This window comes from Chelonoidis abingdonii, chromosome 14 (assembly GCF_003597395.2).
Source record: "Chelonoidis abingdonii isolate Lonesome George chromosome 14, CheloAbing_2.0, whole genome shotgun sequence".
NCBI lineage: Eukaryota > Metazoa > Chordata > Testudines > Testudinidae > Chelonoidis > Chelonoidis abingdonii.
In genome coordinates this window covers 5,846,084-5,863,979 of record NC_133782.1, presented here as the reverse complement: position 1 = coordinate 5,863,979, position 17,896 = coordinate 5,846,084, and the positions used below count along the sequence as shown (strand labels likewise).

Genomic DNA, 17,896 nt, shown 5'->3' with positions numbered 1-17,896 from the left:
CCAGTATGCATAGGTGGGGAGCAAGATGGAGTAATTAGGTTATGATTACTAGGAGGAGGTCTGCAGCCATATCTAAAATTCAGAATGAAGGAAAATTGACAGATGCTAGTGAGTAACTCACTGTATTAAACAATGGAACAGGAAAGGAATACACAGGCAGCCGTGTGTGTGAAACGCGTGCATGGGTGCCCTAGGGTTCAGCCATGCCTCACAATTTGGATTTGAGGTTTAAATTCAGAGTTTTAACTTCCCTGAAATTTAGATCCAGGTGTCATAAACAGATAGCTAAGGGTTAATGTTTCTTTTACCTGTAAAGGGTTAACAAAAGGAACCAAACACCTGACCAGAGGACCAATCAGAAAACCGGATTTTTCAAAGCTCAGGGGAGGGAACGTTTGGGTCTTGGTCTTTTGTCTGTCTCTCGGCTATGAGAGGCTTCTTTCTATCTTCAAGCTTCTAATCTTCAGTTTCAAAGTTGTGAGTACAAAGGTAGCAAAACAATAGGCTTTTATATGTTTTGTTTTGTATTTACATGTGTGTAGTTGCTGGAATGTTTAAATTGTATCTCTTTTTGAATAAGGCTGTTTATTCATTTTTTCTTTTAAGCAATTGATCCTGTATTATATGTCAATCTTGATACAGACAATATTTGATTCTTTTTTCTTCTTTTTTTTATATAAAGCTTTCTTTTTAAAACCTGTTTGAATTTTCTCTGGTAAAGGCTAAGAAGAAGGAGGGGGAAATCTCTCTGTTAGCTTGACTAAGTTGAATCTGCATGCTCAGGGGAAGTAAATTGCACATTCTCTGTTTTGCATTCAAGGAGTTAAGTACAGTACGCCAGGATAACCCAGGAGGGGGAGCCGGGAAATAGAGATAAAGATGAGACAAGGGGAGCGGGTTTACTTCCCTTTGGGGTAAGACTCAGGGCTTCTGAGTTTTGGGGTCCCCCAGAGAAGGTTTTGGGAGACTAGAGAGGGAGCCAAGTCTTGGAAATCACTTGGCTGGTGGCAGCGAGATCAAATCTAAGCTGGTAATTAAGCTTAGAAGGGTTCATGCTAGCTTCTCAGTTTATGAATGCTAAGGTTCAAATCTGAGTAAGAAGTTATGATACCAGGGTTTTAGTTTGTTAAGTTACAAAGATCAGCTAGAACCTCTTGATCCAGCTCTTGATTATCCTAAAGTTCAGGGATGTTTGAATCCTGGCTTTTTCTCTGGGCCTCTTTCTAGTGTTTGTGGATGTAAAGCACATTTGTTTGCCAATATAGAGAGGGCTTGCTGAACTGAATATGAACCTTCACTTGACTTGTTCTGGCTGTGATGTTGTTCCTTTTAGTAGTACTGGGGAGTAGGAAAGGAAAGCTTTAGTTCTCTACCCATTCTAGAGCATTACACACATTTTTCTTGTTATCTTTTTCTCTGACTGCATTTTCCCCTCATTTTCTCATGCAAACTGCCCAAGAGTCAAGGCCGCGAGAATCTTTGTAAAAGGTGGGGGGAGGGATTTCTGTACCCCTTCCCCTAATCTCTCGAGCCCCTTTTTCTCCTAACCTGCACTCCCTCATGGACCTAGCCCCTGCACCCCTCTCTTCCTAGCACTTGGTGCAGCCCGTCTCCTCCCTCCAGCAGCTGCACATAGCTCACTGGGAACCAGCCACACAGCCTGTCCTCCTCCTGCCTTTCCCACCAGCCGGAGTCTGGTCTGGCACCTGCAGCACTGTGATCAGCTCCCCCACTGGGAAGCGCAGCCCCTGCTGGCACTGCTCCGAGCCTGCCCAAGGCTTGCAGTTTGGGGGGCAAAGCCCCCCCTGCCCCTCCAAACTATGCCCATGTTAAAAAGTGGGGGGGGGGGCACAGCCCCTTGCCCTCCTTCCACCTCGTTCTGGCATTGGTGCCAAGAGTTGACTAATGTTGACCTGAAAAGAAGTGTAAAATCACAGCATTTTAATACGGCTTGACCAGATACAGGGCCAGCGGTGGATTCACCCCGTTGTATGTGTCAGAATGCACAGAATACATCCTGGGATGAGCTCCTTATATTCTCACCCACCTTCCTGTTTTGCAAGGACTAAAGTCTTCTGATTTGAGGAAACTCATGTCCAGGTCTCTCTCAATTTTAGAGGCCCGGTGTTGCTCCAAGGAAATGAAGCAGAAGATATCAGATCCTGAAACTAAAGCTTCAGAAACTTTCCTGCCCATCACCCAAGATGGAAACTCTTCCAGTGGGCCACATGATGAGAAGTCAAGAATGTTGTGACCAAGGGAGTCCCCCTTCCCCTTCACTTACAGTCTCTCCAGTTTGGGCAGGTCGCTAAAGGTTTCTGGCTCCATGGTTTCCAGGTTATTGAAATGGAGGTAACTGGCACAAAAAGAGAAAGCACAAGGGATGGTGTTATAAAAACTGACTTACAAGACTGGACAATAGCTCACGGCTGGAGAGTGGTTCAGACAAATGTTCACCAGTCAGTCAATCAGCCACTGCACAGTCAAGGGCAAATTTTCAGAAGATGGTCTTCACATTTGTATCTGCAATTTGCATGTGCAAAACCAGCCCGGGTTGGGAAATCATGCCCTATCTATCCATTCCAAGAAACTTCTGTCAGTTGTCAACAGTTCTACTCTACTGAACCATAAAAACCCCCACAGGCCAGACTTTCAAAGCTCTCCCCTTAGCCATAGAAACACCACCACCACCACCACATTGTACAATAGACTATTAACCTGGGCTGAACTTTATGTGGTTCTTCTGAAGCTGCTATCATTGGAGCTAGTGGCTGCAACAGTACAGGGCTTTCTCCTCCTCCCTCCTGCTACCTAAAGCATTCCCTAGCGTCTGTATAGGGTAGTCCTTTGCAAGACTGGGGGAAGAGGAGACGTAGGCTTACAGAGGGCCCCCCCCCCCCACACACCCTGAAGACACAAGGTTGCTGTCAAGGATCTGTCCTCATCAGAGCACCCCGTTTGGATGTTCCTTGGAAAGCGCACTCGCATAAGCCCAGCCTGCCTAGTGGAAGGATTCCGTGGTGGTTTTGTGGCAGTGGGCTCTCAGCTCTCCAGCTGAGACTTTCTGGCTATTTCTCCTCTTTGTGGGGTCTCAAGTGAAACGAACAAACAACCCAAATTCAGCAAAAGAAGTTAAACAAAGGGGCAAAGAAAAAGAAAAAAGAAACCCCAGGGGCAGTACTAGCCAGGATATCAGCCTCTTTCCACAAAGGGGCCCTGGATGGGCCACAATCCACCCCATGGTCCGCTGGGTCTCCAGCACAAGTCACAGGATACAATCTCTTCATCCTTTTAGCTTAGGGGATCTGTGCTCCCCGTTTGTGAGGGCAGAGGTTCCACTCGCTCTCAGGCATCTTCTGAAGAGCTGGGAAACTTAACAGCCTGCTCCCTTCCTGGGCTGCCTCTTATTGAGAGGAGCTTCTGCCTTTTAAACTCCTCCTGCATTCCTGGCATGACTTGCAGCTCCTCCAGACCAAGCAGCTCCTTAACCCTTTCCCTGCTGATGCGGGTTTATACACCCCACAATAGTCAGGATAGCTATCTCATAGACTTTAAGGCCAGAAGGGATCATTGTGATCCTCTAGTCTGCCCTCCTGCACATCACAGGCCACAGAAACTCACCCACCCAACTCCTGTAACAGACTCATGACCTCTGGCTGATTTGTTACCTTCAGTAACTCAAAGTTTAAAGACTTCAAATTACAGAGAATCCACCACTGCTTCTAGTTTAAACCTGTCAAACAATGACAGTAGAAGAGGGGATAACCCACCCTCATGTGGCACTGAGGAAGGGGTTCCCTAGGGTGGATGGTCAAATGGAGTGCCAAAAGTTTGACCTGTGCTTAACATGAGCAACCCAGCTCTGCCAAAACATATTAATTCTGGCTGATGTTCTCGGCTCCACTAACATTCCAAGCCATGCCTGCCATCCAAAAGTACAGGGTTCTAGTGGAAACTTTTGCATGGATGGGATGAAGGAGCGCATGGCAATAAACATACAGAGACAGAGATAATCAAGGTTCCACTCTCCCCCCACCCACAACTAGCTGTTACATCAACCCACAACAGTAGCACTGCTCTGAAATGATTAGGAAATACACCTAAATATCAAAGTGGCAGAAGTAGCCTCCTCCCCTTATGCCACCTAAATAAAGCTCCAGTGGTGACCCCTGATAACTCTACAAGTCTATGTTCTACCAGTTGCATCCAACTGGTTTGAGCAAAAGCCAGCGTGCAGCTGTTCCGTTCATAATGGAATGAATCTTGGTAGAAGATTGGCTATCAGAATAAAGACTAAACCGTTGTGACTCAGATTCTATAGCCTGGAGTGTGTTTTAATAAGTCTCAGTTGCGTGCTTTCATTCCTCTGAAGGAAAGCAGCTGATACTGTCTGTCAAACAGGTTTTAGTTTTACTTGAAAAGTTGGTTTGTGGGATGGATTTGAGCAAGGCCAATTTGCTTGGAGAAAAGCCTGTTTCAGGGATTAGAAACAGATGGGGTATTTTATCCCTCTGACACCAAATCTGGTTTGTTCATTGTTAAAATGTGGTTGTGGCCAGAAGTGTATCTCTGAAAAGAGCCCCTATGCTACAGCACGTATAGTATCTGCTCTCCAGGAGTCTTCTCAACCTTTCTGCTCAGCTTATTGAGGAGGAAAAGGTATTAGATAAATTTAGTACTGTCAGCACTGTAGAGACCGAGTTGAATCCTATTGTTTCTCATGCAGCAAAGTAGCCAGTTATGTTCCAACTCCAGAACCTTGGTTGCTGGTGATGATGCACAAGGCAGAAAAGACTCACCGTTGGCTGCATCCACCAGCATGTTCAAATAGTTTTTGTCCTCCTGCCCGCTATGCTCACAACCCCTCACTGTGCATGGGCACATGCGGACCCACACCAGGGATTTCTCATGAACCACCCACTCCCCGTGCATGCACAAAGCCATCCCAACTTGCGAGGACGCTTTGGAAGATTTACCCCCTGGTTTTCTTATACCACTTTGGCCGTGAAGTGCTGATAGCTGGAAAGAAAAATGGCTCTAACTGACAAACAGAGCAATTAGCTATGGCCAGAGGGGGCACCATTACAGAATGCTGAAGCATCATTGTTACAGGATCCAGTGGCTATACAGAGTGTAGGGTCCCATCATACCGGGGCATCCCAGGAGGCATGGTCTGAAAGTCTTTCTATTGTTTAGTACCTCAGAGTTGGACTTCAGCAGCAATTTTAATGCATGCAAACACCACAATACTGACAGCTGCTATAAGTACTCAACTTTCCCAGCTGCCTGTTCGCTTCGCCCATTTGCTTCCAGCAACAGATGAGCTGGATTGGATAAGAGAAAAACTGAGCCTATCCCCAAAATTCAAACAAAGGGCCAGATACTGGGCCCTGCTCTGTAAAGGTCTGTCCCACTTAGGATAAAAATCTCCTACTGGCTCCCACACTTCCCCATCACCTCCCAGCACAAGGAAACTGTTTAGGGCAGGGGTCCCCAATGCGGTGCCCGCAGGCACCATGGTGCCCACTGGGGCGTCTAAGTGCACCCGCGTACGGTCCAGCGGACGAGCATCCACCAAAATGCCGCTGACAAGCAGCGTCATCCAGAGGCGTTGCCGCCGAAATGGTGCCGATTTTCAGCAGCATTTCGGTGGCGATGCCTCTGAATGATGCTGCTTGTTGGCAGTGTTTCGGCGGCGACACCTATTGATGTTGCCGCTCGTCGGCAGCATTTCGGTGGATGCTCGTCCGCTGCCATGGTCCTCCATGGCTCATAGTCTGGCGCCTGCCAGACGAAAAAGGTTGAGGACCACTGGTCTAGGGAAAAGGAGGGAAAGAGAAGCATGGCCAGAGCATTCCTATGCTACAGGGATCTCCAGGTGCTGGAATATCCCTTGGGGCCATGGGCAACTGAATGAAAATAAGAACAGTCTTCAGCATTGATCAGTCAGCATGGAAGGACCAGCCCTTCTTGAAGTCCCGTCATCAGTCTTAAGTGCCATGTGTAGCAGTTCAGAGATGTCTTAGTGAGAGTTTCTAAAGTGAATCATATTCCCAAGCAGCAAACAGAGCTCTTTTGTACTTACAGCTGTTCCAGAGAATGGAGCCCCTTGAAAGCATGTTGCTGGATACTCTGAATTTCATTTTTGTACAGGTAGCTTTGGGGAGAGAGGAGAACAGAGAAACGTGAAGCATTAGGATAATTGGACATTGCTGCATTCAAGATACTCAGAAAAGAGCTATAAAGCTGGACGCAGCTGGAGTGTTCTCATTGGATATGAGCTGGGATATACTTATGTCAATGCCATCTAGAAGATCTGGCCATACAAAGTATGCACTTGGCTGGCAGAGTTATAGAAGCTTTTGGATTTTATGGGATTTAGAGGTGCCAACTCACAGATATTTCAAGTTCTGCAGAGCTTCAAAGGACCTTCTTGCAATCTGTTTGATCAAATTATTGTTCAGCAGCCTGTTCAAAACCAGAAGGAAAAAAAAGAAACACACATGAATGCAATATGCCTGAGACTCGTAAAGTTTCTGACAGCAGTATAGATACCTGTTACTGTAAAGCAATGTTTCTGAAACTGGGGTCGCCGCTTGTGCAGGGAAAGTCCCTGGTGGGCTGGGTTGGTTTGTTTACCTGCCCTCTCCACAGATCCAGCAGATCGCAGCTCCCAATGGCCCTGGTTCGCTGCTCTGGGCCAATGGGAGCCGCTGGAAGTTGCTGGCCCTACACAAGTGGCAACCCCAGTTTGAGAAACACTGCTGTAAAGTATAGTAACTGAGGCCCTGTCTATACTATAAAGTAGTTATGGCTGTATAATTAGACCAGTACTTCCCCTCCAGATGCAATTATATTGGTATAAACGTGCTTTATGCTACTCTAGCTATTCCCATACAGGAAAGGCAATCGCCATACCAGTGTAAGTATATCTTTATACTGTATAACTGCACCCACGCTTGTACTGGCCTAGCTGTATTGGTGAAAACAAAAACAAAACCCACTCCCCTAACTGACACAGTTACACCTATGACTTCGGAACACAAATATCATTGACAGTCAATGGACTTGCACCCCTACGTTACATGGGTGCTTTTGGAAATCCGGCCTGTTGTCTCTTGGGAGCTGCCCAGATATTACATTATAAAAACATCAACAGATAAATAGGCAGATAGCTAGGAGGATGGACCGACAGATAGAAAAGATTAATACAGATAGACACTGCAAGAGAGATCTCCACAGCTGGAAACCATGGTTCCATAGACATGGTGTAGGCTGCACAGCCTGCTTTCTCCCATAAGGATGCAGGGTGAGGGCAAAGTCTTGGACCAGACTACTCCGCTCCAACAGCCAGCCACGCTGAAAGAGGAAACAGCTCCTAAATACAGAGCAATTAGCTTCTCTGCTGATTAAACGCTTGAGTGCCAGCACAAGGTGTCCAAGTAGCCCAGCAGAATAATGTTGTTCATTACCCACAGAATAAGTACAGCACAAGACAGCCGCAGTGCATCTTCATAATCTTTCCCTGCCAGTGGAGTTAATCCTGAGATGGAGGGATCAGCTCCGATGGGAAGAAGGCAAGTCGGTCCCTGTGGCTATTCACTCCTCAGCCTCAGTTCAGAGAAAGCCAGACAGGTGGCCAGCTAGGAAGAGCTATGATGTCATTGCTAGGGAGGTGGACACCTGTCCACTACAACAGACTTCAACAAGTCATTTCATGCAGGCTGCCAGGTAACCACCAGGTAGCAGGGGCAGGGCCTGTCTCATGCTGTGTTTTGTACAGCCCCTAGCACCACAGGACCCTGATCTTGGCTGGGGTCTCTAGGCACAAATGTAATAACCATGTATTTGGAACTAGAATGACTTCAGCAGGTGATTTCAGAGTGAAATCCTCTGTATTTCCAAACTCTGCTGCTGTTTAAAACCTCAGCCCAGCCCATTTCAGCCAGACAGCTATTTGGCTGACTGTACTGATCCAGTCTTTTGCCTTGATCAAAGCAAAATAACCCCCTCTGTAAATGCAAACTGTACACACAGCACCAATGTCTTTGTGTTTCTGTTACCCCATTGTTTGATGCACAAAAATCTGTGGAGAGTTTAAAAAGCAATTAGAAGCAGAAATATCGGATTCCTGCCACAGGCCCTCCTAATGCATGGAGGGGCCGGACCCCAACTCTCACACTTCTAATGTGCCCTGGAATGTAGTCAAAAGTGAGGGGTTTTTGCAGACAATTTATAACGTACAACGTAATCTGCTGAGCAGCCAATGCTGATCCTAGCACATTAAAGACAGGGAATAAAAATAACGACAGTTCTAGTGGTCCTTAGTTGGTTACACATTGCAATATCTCCTGAAAATACAAACTAGATGGAGAAAGGCCATATTTTTATTTGCCTGTTTGAAAAACTGGAAAAAGCAAAAGTTTGCCATTTGCCCGGAGGTATTTGCCCACTTCTCATTCCTATCTGTGCATGTACCCTAGGTTTCTCTGTAGCATCCATGACCATAGCATCTTAACACTGACTACATACCCAACATTCCTTCCATTGGCAAACTCCCAGCCATTACAGGGTGTGCTGTCACTGCACAGTTAGCCCAGGCTGTTATTTGGGTGTTGTCCCTAACCCCCCACTCCCTCACACACAAAATCCCTCACCCATGTTTGGAGGTGCTTTCAGTGTTGGCTAGCTGGCCCCGCCAGGGAGAGGGTTAGACCCCAGGGCCACTTTCACTGTGGCTGGTAACCCACCTACCTCTCAAATGCTGATTGCCCTCCAGTGCCCTCCCCCAATTCACCATGTGCCTAGAAAAACAGACAAGTTCTCACACAATTCACTGGGAAAGACTCAGAGAGGCCCAGTAGACTTGCAATGCAAAGAACCCTGAGATATGCCTCCAGATGTCCCAGCAACACACGCAAGTGAGCGCACCACCACTGAGGACAAAATAACTTGGGTAGGGCTTTTCTCACACCCATGCTAGGCTAACCCAGGTGCTCAGACCTGGGTGCTGATCACCTGGGCTAACCCTGAAGTACAGACATTCCCACTGGCTGTGCCCGTGGATATTGCAGAAACCTCTCACATACAGCTCTGTTGCCTCATCTCCAGCTTCCCTGTGATTCTCGCTCAAGGCAACAGCTGACAATGCACCTCAGCCTTGAGCTGCAAACATGGCGATGATTCTACTTCTGGCCTCTTCTAAGGCTTACCAGCCATGACTATTATATCCAGCAGGCCCATGAGGCAGGCCTGAGCTTAGGGTGCAGGGCTTTTCCAGGTGCCTTTTTGCAGTGGCAGACTGAGCAGGCCTGAGTGTTCAGGGGGTCCCAGATGAATGGCTGCCCAGCATCTGTTTAGCAGCTGCAGCTGCCTTGGCCGAGGGGAGGAGGTGTGTCGGCCGCACGCACCAGAAGAGCGGCATGCCAGCTGGCTGGGGTGGGTGGGTGAGGGCATGGGAGAGCTGCAGAACCAGCACAGCAGAGCTAAGTCTGCAACCCAATCCTTTGAATTCTGAGTCATCCTAGATGCAGCACGTAGTGGCTTGTTGAAGCGGGAGGGTTAAGGATATAAGGGAGGGTTGACACCAACAGGTCCAGAGCCTCAGAGCTAAGATGGGATCAAACGCATTAACTTTGAACGCAACTGCAATGCAGTCCCAGATCTTTTGAGGTGAAAGGCTAGTACAGGTGACGGGTTGTGCCAGCTTCCATGCCACCAAAGCACTTGTCTTCCCGATACGGGCATTGGTCACAGAAAGAGGCACAAGAAAGGGAGTGGGGGGACCCTCAAGACTCATTGTGCTGTGTTAAGAGAGCTCCGTTCACAAGCTCATAACCGCAAGGCAGAGATCGCAAGGCTGAATGGCTCTGTATTTGCCCAACTTCATTAACGATCAGCATGGGCCATGTAACAGGGCTGGGAGAGTTCCAGCTAGCTGACAGGCAGTCGACAGGACCTAAAAGCTCACCAAGGTGGAAAACTTGAGATAATCTTTCATTGCCGCTGCAGGACCCTACCGAGAATACTAGACAAGGTCTATCGAGGAGCATATTGTGCTTGCAACCTTTCAATAGTTTAACTTGGATTTGTTTCTTTTAAAGTATTGCAATTTATCAAACCTCCTGCTTCAGGGAAAGAAAGCAAGAGGCTGGAGCCAGCAGGGAAATCTTACTCCAGCCCAGGCTGTTTAGAAGCCCCAAGAGACCCTCAGTATGTTTGCAGTGTGCTCCTTTCATGGCAGTTTCAAAGCCCACCTCCTTCTCTCACTCCCTGTTAGATTCTGCGTACAAAGTTTCCTTAGCAAGGAGGTTTACAGATGTCAGCTTGGATATTCCACAGCCACCCTGCCTGGAAAGAGACGCAAAGCAGAGACTTCACCACACAATCTGCTGCCCTTCCCCTGCCAACCTACAGGAAGGCCGTTTTTATCTATTTATTTATTTAACAGTGGGGGAGCAGCATTTAATTCTCCAGCTCACATTGCCTCTGGGCCTCACACTGCATGTTCAGGACTCCTGCACATGGACCCTGACCCATCCTCAAACCCTTCAGAACATTTGCATCAAGCACATTAGCACGAAACAAAAATCCAGAACAAATCTCACAGGGGGTTGGGTTTGTTTTTTTTTAAAAAAACTCATTTTCTTTGTGATTTCATAACCCATAAAGATGCATGGGGCAAAAATTTGCCCTGTAACAAGCCAAATTCCACAGCTTCTTTCAGTTTTGCTGCAGGAAACAGACTAAATAAATGACAAACACCCAAATTGTATAGGGCTGCTGTCTCCCGTTCTCTGTGGCACATTGCAGCATGACCACCACCACTACAGGATGTTACAATTAGAACTGTGCAAACATCTGATTTTTCTCTTCACTGGCAATTTTGAAAAAAATCGAAATGGAAATCCATTTTCTCATTTTGGTTTGAACAAAATGCTTCAATTCAACAAAAACAGAAATGTGTTTTCATTACAACCATTTTTAAACGTTTTTGATTTTTTTAAAATGGGATTGAAGCAAAAAGACGTGTGGAAACAATCCGAAAAATCAAAACATTGTTTCAAAAAGTCAACACGTTTCAATTCTTTTCTGAATTTTCAATTCACACTTTTTTCAAGCTGAACAATCCAGTGAAACTGACACAAATACATGAAACATTTCTGTGTCACCAAATCTGCATTTTGTCCCCACACTCAAAAAAAAAGTTTTGTACGAAAAATTGCACCCAGTTCTAGTTTAACGTCAACCCCAAAAGATTCTCACTCTGCTTTACTGTCAGGCTAGCCCTATAGTAGGACAAGTCACAGTCTGGTTAAATATCAGGCCTGTCCATACCAATTTGGAATGACGGAAATCCCGAATGCTTTGGTGTCATGAAGGAGCACCCAACTCCCCTTGGCTTTCAAAGGGAATCAGACACCTAACTGCCCTTTGTAAGCCTCCACCAGAATTCTTAACCCGTAGTCCCAGGATGCAATATCTGAATCAACAACATAATTGCTACAGCTTGATTTTACCACATGTATGCCATTCTTCCTGCTACAGAACTTCAATTTGTTTAAAGCATGTGCTTAATGCTTTCCTGAAAACCTCCTGTCAAATGTTGCCGTATACTTTTAAGACATACTTTTGTAAAGGTGCATGGGTGTAAGAGAGTTCTGATCTACTAAACTTCCACCCTGACTTTGTTTGTTTCTTTGTTTTAAGAAGTCTGTTTCCAGTTGACTTATATAAACCTGGGAAATTCCATTGCAGCCAGAGGAAGGCATGGCTGTTGCAGCTTGATGGGAAAAACAGCCATATCATGGGTGATTTGGTAAAAGGCCATTGTCAGTTCGCAAAGTCAGTCACTCCCCTACACCATCCGTGTGGGATGCCAGCCGACTGTGAACCTCGGACTGGTAGTCATAGACGCCAACTTCCCCTCTTTCCGTGGGTGCTCAACCCTGCCTCTTCCTCCACCCCTTCCATGAGACCCCGCCCCCTGCCCCCCCTTCCCCACCTCCATTCCAACTCCTTCCCCAAATCCTCGCCCCAGCCCCACCTCTTCCCCACCTTCTCCCCATAGCATGCCACGTTCCCGCTCCCCCCCACACCTCCTGGAGCATGCTAACCAGGCTGCCAAACCGCTCCAGCTCTGGAGCACCTATGCTAGCAGCACTAAAATAGGGGTCTCTGCCACTTGAACTAAAGGAATAATGCCTTTCTTTGGTAGCAATACTACTCTTAAACCTCTCAGGCGGAACAGCCACTAAAAGGAGACGACACACACTGTGCTCCTGTGTTGTGTGCACAACCTGAAAACCAGCTGTTGGGTTCAAGAAATGTCTGAATCTCTTACACTTCAGTCAGGAGAAATCAAAGCCCTTTTAAGCTTGCAACTTGTTCCAAGTGATTGGGCAGACAGAGGAAGATGCTGGAAGCAGCTGATACATGGATGGACCCCTTCCTCGGCAAGTCGTTGGATTTGATGCTGGCCTGCGTTTATTTTTCCCATCTGAATGCTTTCCCCATTAGTGCTGCCTGGATGCTGGTGAAGTTGCTTGTCAGCTATTCTCCATACAGTCTGGTTAGTCATTTTCAGATGGCCACAGTGTGTTGTCTGGGCAAAATCTGCAAGCCCCTTCCTCTGTTTGATAGGAAGCAGTGAGCTGTAAGGTTGCCCCAGAGAGAAAGTTGCATGTGCAGTTCCAGGGTTTGCTCATATTTCTTTCAGCTATAGCAGCTTTGCCCAACTCTGGCAACCAGTTACATTGGCACCCCAATGCAAAAGTTTGTGTGTACACGGACACAGACATGCACGCAAAGCCGTGCTGCCTAGAGCGCAGAGAAATCATTACCTTCTTTCCCTAAGCCAAGGAAAAATTCATTTGGGAGACTACCTAGAAGCACTTTCACTTAATGCCTGATATTTTAATCCTAACATATTTCTAAAACGTTTGCCCCGTCGAGCAGCCTTTTCTTGGTAGGTAGTAGATGAGATGCTGCCACCAATCAAAAAGATAAGAAGGGCAGTTCAGCCATTCTAGCCCTATCCAGCTGGCCTGGATCACATGCCCTCATTTACTGGATCTTGAAGAAGAACCCAAGGAATCAGGGACTGGAAAGGCAGAACTCTTGTACATTTCACTGTCCTGTCTAGTCACAAGTAGCTGGTCAGGCAGGTAGAGTAGATCTGCACGCGAGCCTACCAAAGTAAAGGTGAGGTGTGTGTTTCCAATTTTAGGCCTGCCAGCCTGCAGATTGTCCCTCTGAAAATAGCTTGGCTGTCTCATTTTGCTTCCTGCCAAACATCTGTCCACATCCAAACATCGCAAAGCCATGACCTAATTTGGAATGAGTTGTTTTCTTTACTTCAGGGCTGGAAGAGCAGGGAGCTCATCGCACCTAGATTGAGGCGTTTTGGCAGGACTGTGTGGAAAAAATCTGCATAGCTTTGTGATAAGATGCACACCTGTCTAAGGTCTCTCTGTCTCTACCTAGGCATTCATTCCACACTCCTCGCCCTAACTGAGCCCCTTGAAGAATGACACGAATCCACCATGTACATCTATGTTGGCCTTTTCTCCTGATTGCTCTTGGTAGTTACATACCCCATGGTGCTATTTACAAGGTTAGGAATATTGGTCCTGGTGTTCTACACAAATAATAGCTTCAGCAATCACATTTCACCCACCTTAATTTACCAGTCACTTTAATTGGATAGGTATTGCCTCTTTGCTTTGTGTCCTTTTCACTGGTACATTTTATTGCTGGCCTAGAATCACAGCTGCCCCTTACCAGCACAGATGTAGCTGAATTTCAGCAGTACGGAAAGTACAGTGATTATTGCATGGGATCCGCAAGCACATTGTATATGACCTTCTGAAAGGTGCTATATAAAATCAATACATCATCCTAATAGCACCTACCCACCCATTGCCTGACTTCCAGCTAGCATTATGAGTCCCTCGCTTCCAGGATTAAATTCAGCTGCAATTTAATTTTAACTCTGGGAAAGGCGGGGAAGCAAGAGAGTGACCCGAAGCCATGCCTAGGGGGTTGAAGTTTTAGTTGGCCTGGGAGCAGAGCAGACAGAGTTGTTGGAATGTATAATGTGCCTAAGCTAGATGGGCACGTACAGCACGAATTCTCTTCCAGTCCACTTGACTCAACCCAGCTCTGCTGCCAGGGTTCAACACACAGCAAATTGACAGCATAGGCTGTGCAAAGCTGCTGCAATCAGGAGAGAGAAAGAAATCCTGATTTAGAGGTTTTGGGAGGGTGGGACCAGGGAAATGTGCCCATTCTATCACCACATGTGCCTGAGAACTCCTGTTGCTGTGCTGAAGCCTCTGATTTATTTTACCACGTGCTCCCCATGAAGACCTGCGGTATGGCCAATTCCACCGCCGAGGGGTGGCACACAGCTCTGTTCTCCAACCCATCAGGACAAGTTATTGTGGCAATATCGTATGTCACCATAAAGCCTCCTGTGACGACTGGTTACTACTTTAATTATAATTGTCCCACTGCCAACTTGTCCTTCCCACACCTGTTTGCTGTAGCCAGCTGTTGTCTTTTGCCAGACTAGAAGCTCTTTGGACCAGGGACTGCCATTTCACTAGGTGTCTCTACAATGGGGGCCCCAGACATTAACTGGGGTTCCAGACGCTCCAAGGAATAATAGTTAGCATTGAGAGCTATTGTGGATATCTCACAAGTAGTGGCATGTGATAGGTGTGAAATTAATCGGTGCCCGATTACAGGTCCTCAAGCACAGGGCTGGATTACCAGTACTCTCCATGCAGCACCGAAATCTGGCGCATTGGTAGAACTGAATAGAAGAAGCTTCCAAAGTACCTATGCTGGCTCCAAGCAATGCAGGCTTTTCTTGGTGAGGCCAAGGACTGGAACAGCGCAGGTCAGAACTCAGGACAACGAAGCTCTGTGCAAGGTGGGACGTGACCCTGCACTGCATTTGGCTCTGGCTATCTGAGCTCACTTCCTCCAACCCTGTCATTCACACAATTGATCCACCCATCCAGGGCTATTAAGAGCCCAGAAACCTGAGCCCACTACTCAGCTCTAGTTCCCATTAGGAACAGGCCTGGCTAAATAGCTACATGGTACTAGCATGAACAGGAGTCTATCCATTGACTTCACTGGCCTTTGGATAAGGTCCTAGGATACGTAAATATTTAATGATTGCATGGTGTTAATTCCAAACATACTGGCTCCCAATGCTCCACAAAGGGGGAAGCATGTGGCAGATTGCTTTATTTTTCTGAACGAGGCAAACACACACTATGTAACACTGTCTTATCTTGCCAGGATCTCCCTCATCCAATGTACAACAGGCTTCTTGGCTGGGCTAGATAACAGAAGATCTTCTATTAAAGTATAAACAAGATGGCTCAATTAAGTGAAAGCAGCCTCTAGGCAATACTTTCCACTGAGTGCAATTGAACTGGAATGAGAACGAACAACTTCTCTTGCTTAGTACAGAGCAGTTAGCACCTGGGAATACAAATTTACACTCTCGTTATTTTGTATTTGTATTACAGCAGTGCCTACAGAGCCCAACCAAGACTGGGACCCCATGTGCTGGCTGCAGTGCAGATGCAGTCCCTGGCCCCAAAAGTTTATCATCTGTATAGATAAGACAAAGGGCCAGACAAAGGAATCAGATTATCCCCCTTTTACAAGATAGGGACTGCGGCAGAAAGAGATTAATAGTGAAATCTTGGCTCCATTGAAGTCAATGTCGCCCCAAGAGAACTGAGCTCGGTGGTCCATTGGCTAGGAGACTGAACTGGGAGTATTCGTGGTTCTGCTAGTGACCTGCCTTCTTGTCCTTGGTGAAATCTCTGTGCCTCTTCCCATTCCTTGTCTGTATAGGCTAAGCTCTTTGGGGCAGGGACTGTCTCTCAGGGCGCGTTTATACAGTACACTGCACATTGGGGCCTCTGCTACCAGACTGAGTCCCAGTCCAGTAACGTAACGATTTATTTATAGTAAAGAGGGAAGAAAGCCCCAACTATCAGAGCCAAATTTTGGAGGAAGTTTGAAGGGGCTGTTTGAATCCAGAGCTTTTGGTTTGGCTCATTAGAGCGTTAAAGCTCGGTTGGAAAACCTGGACCTTGATACAAACTTTGTCCAAGTGCTGGGATCCCAGGTTTTTGGTACGACTCATGTCTTCTCAGTAATATAGATAAGGCTTAGTCAATCAAAATCTGCTGTTTCTACCTCAGGGTGAAATGATAGCCAGACTCTGGGATGTTCTTTGCATTACAGCAATGAGAGCTTGTATTAAATAACTCAACTCAAATTTTTATTTAAAACTTTCCATAGTATGCCAACAAGCGAACCCAGGGCCTGCTGTAAGGTACAGGCTGCAGTTCATCCTCTGCAGTGAGGTCATCTCACCTGCCAAGGTGGAAGGTAACCACTGCTGCCTGCAGCCCCATCTCATGTCCTTATACAACCACACACACACTCCTGCTGCCACCCCTCGATTGGAATCCTCTCAGGATCCTCCTAGTGGTACACGTTACTCTCTGTGGGAGGAAGGGCTGGATGAAGGATTTGAGGACTTGTTTCTAGCCACGACTGCCCACCCTAAAAGCTTCCTAGAGCACTTGTAGAGCACGTCACCTTTACGAACCCTCCACAACACAGTGCAGTACTTAAATGGCGATTCCTGCCCCCACTTTGCAAATGAGGAAACTAAGGAAGAGAGGTTAAGGGACTTTCCAAAGGCCACACTATAAATCAGTGGCACACCCAGAAATAGAGAGTTCTACCTCTCAAACCTGTATCAATAGCCTCTTGTTACACCAAAGTCAATAAGAACAAGGAGTTCAGTGTTGATTTCACCCCTGAAGCAGGACTTGCTGCGGACACCACCTGCCCCATACTCTGATTGTGTTTGCTCAACTGATTGCATCTGCAAAAGCCATCTTGCAAAATGGGCACTGAGGGCCCAGCTATGCAAATACCAAACAAAAGTCTGGAGTTGCATGCTTACTCATGTCTGGCAAATGGCTACAACCAAGCAAAAAGCACTTAAAAATCCCCAGCCAATCATGAGATTGTTTTAAAATAATACACTTCAGATTCATTTTATTTGTATGCTAGTTTCTTAGCCTTTACAATGCATTTTCTTCATGGGTTCCAGATTTTTCATTCAACCATGAGAACTAGAATCTTTAAAAAAAAAAAAAGAAGTAGAGATTCATAGAATCATAGAAATGTGGGGCCTGGATTCTCAGGCAATCCCTTGATTCTACAAGATGGGGCTGTGGGAAAGATGCAAGTACCAGTTGCGAGACTCACAATAAAAATTATGAGAGTTGGTTGATGTCCGTAATCCAAGGCTGGCTGAAAATCTCTTTCCTTTCCACCTGGTTTGCTCCTGCTCAGAACCTCTAGAGGAAGGTTTCTGCAGGATGCATGTGGTTTGGCCAACTGGCTCCAATGAGAGGAACAAACCAAGGTAAACCCTGTTTTTTTAATTAGTCAATAATGAAGTGGTTCTTTCTGATAAAGACACCAGACACTAAGAACACAGGCAGCCTCCACTCACAAACTAGACTGAAATCCATATCGCATGGATCTTCCTGCTACAATCCTTTCACTACCCTGGTTCTCTAGACTGGAGAGTCTAGGCTTCTCAAGAGACCAGAGTGGGAAACTGATTGAAGTTTTCTTTTTAAGTTTAGGTCCAAGAACACAAAAACTTGGCCACAAAGTCATTCTGAAAAATGTGCTTGGAATTTTCCTCCTGGTATTCATTACAACTACAACAAAGGTTTCTATAATTTCCTTTAATTCAAGTACGGGGGGGAAGGTTGTTAATGGATGGTTCAGTAGCAAATCTTGTCGCAGGCTCTAATAAACCGATGGGCATTGT

General features: G+C 46.4%; 1 protein-coding gene across 1 annotated transcript in view; it reads right to left on the bottom strand.

Moving 5' to 3' along the window:
- The window catches only part of LOC116816866 (peroxidasin homolog), a 55,058-nt gene that overhangs the window by 28,091 nt on the left and 9,071 nt on the right, over window positions 1-17,896 (bottom strand). Inside the window, exons 3-5 of the mRNA XM_032766458.2 lie at window positions 6,397-6,468; window positions 6,086-6,157; window positions 2,285-2,356 (exon numbers count right to left, since the gene is read on the bottom strand). Of these exons, the coding sequence (XP_032622349.2) occupies window positions 2,285-2,356; window positions 6,086-6,157; window positions 6,397-6,468 (216 nt within the window). The remainder of the gene's footprint in view (window positions 1-2,284; window positions 2,357-6,085; window positions 6,158-6,396; window positions 6,469-17,896) is intronic.